Source organism: Triticum aestivum, chromosome 3B, assembly GCF_018294505.1.
Source record: "Triticum aestivum cultivar Chinese Spring chromosome 3B, IWGSC CS RefSeq v2.1, whole genome shotgun sequence".
Lineage (NCBI taxonomy): Eukaryota > Viridiplantae > Streptophyta > Magnoliopsida > Poales > Poaceae > Triticum > Triticum aestivum.
The window spans coordinates 775,392,114-775,398,515 of NC_057801.1; the positions used below are offsets into that span (position 1 = coordinate 775,392,114).

General features: G+C 45.3%; 1 protein-coding gene across 1 annotated transcript; it reads left to right on the forward strand.

Annotated features, from left to right (window-relative positions):
• The first annotated feature begins 308 nt into the window (after positions 1 to 308).
• Positions 309 to 4,987, forward strand: LOC123072343 (pentatricopeptide repeat-containing protein At4g19220, mitochondrial). Its single transcript, XM_044495904.1, has 2 exons — positions 309 to 3,793; positions 3,882 to 4,987. Exon 1 carries the CDS (start codon positions 406 to 408, stop codon positions 3,145 to 3,147), a length of 2,742 nt encoding a protein of 913 aa, XP_044351839.1. The 5' UTR covers positions 309 to 405; the 3' UTR covers positions 3,148 to 3,793; positions 3,882 to 4,987.
• The last annotated feature ends 1,415 nt before the right edge of the window (positions 4,988 to 6,402 follow it).

Below are 6,402 nucleotides of genomic sequence, written 5' to 3' on the forward strand. Positions count from 1 at the left end.
ATGGTCCAGAGGCCTAGTTTACTGATTTTTTAAAAAAGACATGAAGAAAATATATATCTTTTTGTTGTAAACACAAAGAAAAAACATCGTATAATAGCCATGAGTATAAAAAAATGAAAACTGCAATGCCACTTTATGAAAAATGCCAAGTAAATTTATAAAATGGCCATGCTACTTTATAAAAATGCTATGGCGTCAAGATGCGTGCGACGGTGATGGGAGCGTTCGCTGGGGTTGGCCTCGCAGGAAACGTCAGCCAAATAACATTTCTGCCTAACAAAAATTGTGTGAGCGGAAGGATAGAAAAATGCGACTCATTATTTCCTCGCCTTCCTTTGCGTTTGACACAGTTTGGGACCCTCGCCGTGGAACTCCGTGGAGAACCGCCGCGCGCTGCGCCGGCGGATGCTACGCCGAGCTCCCAGGCTTCTCGCCGCCGTAAATCTCACCTTCTCCGCCACAGCCAACCTCGCCCGCACTTCCTACCCGGACCTTCACGTAGCATTATTCCACCATGCGCCCGCCGAGGGCGAGGGCGGCGCCCGCTACCTGCTCGACGGAATGCCCCACGGGACACGGGCCAGCTCCATCGTGCGGGCGCTCAGGGAGGACGCGCGCCCCGCCGCGGACGCCGTCGCCGCCCTCCACTGCGCGTCCCTCAAGTCCGGCGCGGTGCTGGACCCGCCCGTGCGCACCTCCCTCCTCACGGCCTACGCCAGGAGGAGGGGCGACGTGTGTGCCGCCCTGGCGCTGTTCGACGAGGCCGCCCGCCCGGACGTGATCCTATGGAACGCCGTGCTCGATACTTTGACGCGTAGCTGCCGCCTGGGCGACGCCATGGCTCTGTTCCGGCGGATGGCACGCGTGCTCGGGGCATTCGATTCGGCCACCCTGGTCATCATGCTGTCGGGGGCGTCGCGCGCCAGAGACGTGGACCTTGGGACGGCGCTCCATGCCACGGCCGTGAAGAGACGCCTCGACACTGACCTGAACCTTCAGAATGCTCTCGTGGACATGTACGCGAAGTGTGGGCGTTTCTGCGCTTCGGAGGCTGTGTTTTGGACGATGCCGTGTTGGGACACCACCTCATGGAATTCTATGATTGGTGGAAGCGCGTTCAATGGACTTTTTGATGTTTCGGCTTGTTACTTCAGGGAGATGATCCGTTTCACGGTTCAGGCAGATGAGGTCACCCTGTCTTCTGTCCTTTCAGCATCATCTCGCGCAGATGGTCTTTTTTCCTTTGGGAGGTCTGTCCATGGCTATGTGGTCAAGCTTGGTTATGGCGACACTGCATCTTGCTCGGTGGCGAATTCTCTTATAACATTTTATTCGGAGCTTGGATTTACCGAGGACGCAGGGAATGTCTTTGCAGGCATTTCCAGTAAAACTTTGGTATCATGGAATGCTATGATCAAGGGACTGGTGGAGAATGAAAAGGTCAGCGAAGCCCTCTTTGTTTTCCAAGAAATGATATCAGGGTACCAGCCAGATCATGCCACTTTGGTGACTGTAATTTCTGGCTGTGCTGATCAAGGACTACTCTGTGAAGGGAAAGAAATCCACGGATACATAGTCAGAAAAGGCCTTCTGCATGAGGAGTCTTCTATAGGAAATAGCTTACTTGGCTTATATATGAAATGTCATGACTCATTTACTGCTAAGCTTTTGTTCAGCACAATGCCAGTAAGAGACCTGATCTCATGGAACACAATGCTTTCTGGTTACTCAAGAGATGTCTCACTGGGAGTAGAGGCTCAAGCTATGTTCAAAGAGCTGCTTTCTGAAGGTTTAAAGTGCACTTTGACTACTATAATTGCTGTTCTTCCTTCATGCTCTTGTCCAGAAGACCTTAGCTTTGGCAAAGGAGTTCACTCTGTTATCCTGAAGTATGGATTTGTGAGTGCAGTTTCAGTTGTTAATGCGTTGATGCACATGTACATATGCTGCGGGGACACACTGGCTGCCTTAGCGCTGTTGGAAAGAATAATGTTGGTATCAGATATTATTTCATGGAATACAGCCATAGTAGGCTGTGTACAGAATGGACTACATGGTGATGCCTTGGAAGCCTTTCGGTTCATGCATTCGTCTTTGCCAGTAAATCCTGACAGCATTACACTAGTTAGTGTTTTATCAGCATGTGGAACTCTTAAACTGCATTCCCTAGGAAAGTCCATCCACTGCATGTCACTGAAGCGCTTGCTTGCATGCAATTTGAGGGTGAAGAATGCCCTGTTAACCATGTATTTCCGGTTTGCAGATACTGAAAGTGCCGAATCAATCTTTTATAGTCCCGGAGATATAAATTTGTGCTCCTGGAGTTGTATGATCTCTGGCTTTGCACAGAATAATGATGGCTGGAGAGCATTGCAGTTCTATCAGAAGATTGAAGACTCCGTGCCTGATGAAATGTGTACTGTCAGTATCATCTGTGCTTGCACTCAACTAGGGGATCTTAGATATGGAAAGAGCATACATGGGCATGTGGTCAGGTCTGATCTTCAAAATAATGTTTTTGTTTCAGCATCGCTAGTTGATATGTACAGTAAGTGCGGAAGACTCGACGTTGCTGTCAGAGTATTTGAATCCTCTGCTGAAAAATCAATTGCATGCTGGAACTCCATGATATCAGCTTTAGGATTTCATGGGCATGGGTTGCGATCAATAAAACTTTTCTGCAAGATGATTCAGTCTGGGATGACAGCCACGAGAAGTACTTTTATTGCTCTTTTGTCAGCTTGCAGTCACTCTGGACTCACTGATGAAGGATGGGAGTATTACCACCTTATGTCAGAGAAATTTGGGATTACTCCAACAGACGAACACCATGTATGCATCGTAGACATGCTTGGACGTGCTGGTCGGCTGCAGGAAGCACATAAATTTGTGGAGAGTTTACCATCCAAGGAAGCACATGGAGTTTGGGGTGCACTGTTAAGTGCTTGTAGTAACAAGGCTGAACTCAAGATGGGCGAGTCCATCGCAAAGCATTTGCTCTGCCTGGAGCCTGAAAACAGTGGTTATTATGTGACAATTTCTAACCTGTATGCAAATCAAGACATGTGGGATGGTGCAGTCAAGGTTAGGGACATTTTGCAAGATAAACGATTGATGAAGCCCCATGGTCACAGTATTGTTGGATAAAGGGTGGCAAAGGAACCATGGAAATGGAAGCTATGCTGTCCAAGAAAAATTTTATAATTGTTACGCTGTTTGTGGATTGATCGCTCTTGAACTAATTTTCATTCTTGAACTAATTTTGCAAGTATGTTACTGGGGATAAGCAAAACAAAATGAGATTTTACTCCAATGGTTTTCGTCCATTAAGCAATATAGAAAATTAAATAAAATGAACGTGAGGGCAAGCTGTGATGTATGATACTACTCTGTTATTGTTCTGAGCCAAACAAGCTTATGTCTGTGAGAAAGAAAAGTTGAAACGAAGTATGTTAATGAGCTCAAGTGTTTATGTCATATTAATTTTTGGGACGCCCTTCATTACCTCATCTAGATTACTTTTCACAAGTGTTACCGGCACTCTAGCATGAAATCCATCTAGTCATTTCTTAAACAACTGTTTGTTTCATGTAGGTGGTCCTGTTAACCAGCCACTTAATCCTATTTCATATTCAGGGAATATGTAATTGACATCGCTATCCAGTATGCGTAGAGGCAATCTTGTGATAATCCAACTTTGCACCATTCTGCCGACGACCATACAGCTGCAATTCTGAATCTGGCATTCCGGCACTTGACACGGTTTTCCAGGCTCATCAGGTGGCTTCTGCTGGTAAGCTCGATGCTGGTCTGCACCGTGGCGTCATCATGGGCGTCCATGTGGCTAGTTTCTTTTTCTAATGTTTGTACATTTTTTGCAGAAGATGCTAACCAGAGGTTTGTCTGTACGGCAACGCACTCGAGAGCCAAGGAAAAGCAAAGATCCAACTGTGTGAAAATTCTGCAATGATGGTACGCTGCGTGCCAAAATTCGCAGTTTAGGCTGGCATGCTACAGCTAGTTTTGGTTTGATAAATGGAGGAGCAGACAAATTGGGTGGTTATAATTGGGTGTTTGGGCGCAGGCAGAGGCAGACACGGAGCATGTGGCCGCACTGGAAGCCAGCCTAGAAAAATACTCTGGAGTGGACAGCCATTAATCATCACCGTCCCTCTCTCTACAACTCCAGCCTGCCTGCTTGCCAGGATCTCTCTCTCTCTCTCTCGGTCCTCTCTCTGGAGTGGATCTCTCTCTCTCTCTCTCTCTCTCTCTCTCTGGACAGTCCTTTTTTGGGCAAGATTTGTTGTCACTGGGCAGTATTCTCCAGTTATGTTGTGCACATGGGGCATGGAGGAGGCTATTGCTAGCTGGGAGCAATACACTAGTACACTAATAGATGGGCATTCCCCATAGTTGTGTGATTCTTGTGCCATATTTGATGCAGCACATCTGATAAAGACAATTGCTTTCTGGAAAGGCAGCTGCTGGCTGGCTCTGTCTACAGGGGAGAATATATATGTGGCACCTGTGTCTGCAGGTTCTTTTTTTAGTTCCTTTCCACAGTAAGGAAGCTGCCATCTGGATCAGTTCTGCCCAAAAAGGGGACCAACAATTAGGAGATTTTTAACTAATTTAGAATGATTTTAGTCACATCTTTCCATTGCAGTGGATCATTTTACAAAAAGAGGAGACAGATAACTTAGAATATTGTTAGTCTTGGGGAGGTGAAGATTAATGTACCAGTGCCTATGATGTGACATAATAATTGGTATGAATTTGGATAATGTGGCTAGTTTGGGATGAGTCGAAGCTGTGTAAGACATTGTTTATGCCGATTACCTAAGCACGGCATTGATTAGCTTTGCTAAAGATGTTTGTATCATGAAAGAGGAGGGGCGCTTTGGGTATGTATGTTTCATGTGGCAGAGTGCCTCAAATCATTCAGACACATCCTATGTGTGCCATTATTAAAAGCAGATAAAGAGCCTAGCAAGCTTACATAGATCCTAATGTTAATCTGGTTCCTTTCACTTTTGGACGAGAAACCACATCGCATGATCTACACCTTCTTACCCATGTGAAGCTGCACATGTTTGAGGTATAGTGTTTACTAGTGAGACCAAAACCTAACACCATCTTTCGCTCCATTCAATCCTTCAGTTTCAAACCCCTTTTTTTACTTTATGTTCTAACTTAGTTTATTTTCGCGTTCTAATTTGTAGTTTAGTTAAAACTCCTTTTATTCTTGTTTCCTAGCAACAGATAGAATAGACCATTTCCAAATTATGGTTTGGGTGCGAATATAGCTACACAGACAACATAGTTGGGGGGGTGGTAGTGCCTTCCTATTCGCTCCCCGTGGGATTCAACACTTATCATGAAATGCAATAGCCATGTGCCCTTGCAGGTCATCAAAGACATCGACTCAACCTTGGTTTGTCATGTCACTATGACCTAGCCTAACACAAACCAAAATGAATTTACCATGGTTTGTCCCCTCTCACGTCCAGTCAAAGCCCTACACAGATCGGGCCCCACGGATCAGCACACTGTCTGAAACCATATGCGGGAGGGTCAGAACTAAGCATGCCACTTAATTCAAGGGTTCATAGAAGTTCTCAAGGGCCCGCGGGCATTTTGTTTACGGCTCTGTCAATGGTCGGTATTAGAGCACTTTTGCCTCCCTTAGCATATATATCTAGCTTCCACTTAAAACTAAAGTGTTCCTTGGGGGGTTGTCTGGTAACGTTGCTTACTGCTGATCCGGTGGCTGAGAGACATGGCCCTTCTAATGGCTTGGTGTTCTCCCTGGGAGGGAGAAAACATTGACCATATGTTCTTCTCATGTATTCTGGTGAAGATCATGTGGGCTAGCGTTAAAAAAATTATAATTTTACCTAGAAAACCTCTAGCTTCACTAATTTCTTTTCCATTGACCAAAGTGTTCCCTCTTTGCATTGAAACATAATTTGGACATGATTTCGATGCTTTGTTGGTCCTTTTGGTCGGCGTGCAATAATATGGCCAGATAGCTGCATTTTCAAAATGTTTATATGTCTTTAGTTGTGGCTTCTAGTGAAAAATTGAAGAAAAAGCTATGGATGAAGAATATACGGCTCTAATGAAGCGTAACACCTGGCACTTAGTATTCCATCTCGAGGTAAAAACATGATGGTTGACAAACAAGTTTATCCCAGTTATAAAGTGTGCCTTATTACTATAGGCTTCAAGAAGCATTACTGTTTTGATTATCAGGATGCTAACCCTATTGTAAAAGCTTCCACCATAAGACTTGTATTACGCACAATAGTCTCCAAAGGGTGGTGTTTATGCTTGTTCTGCAGAACACGTCAATTCTCAATGTTATGTAAGAGGAAGTGTATCTCAAAGAACCACTGGTAT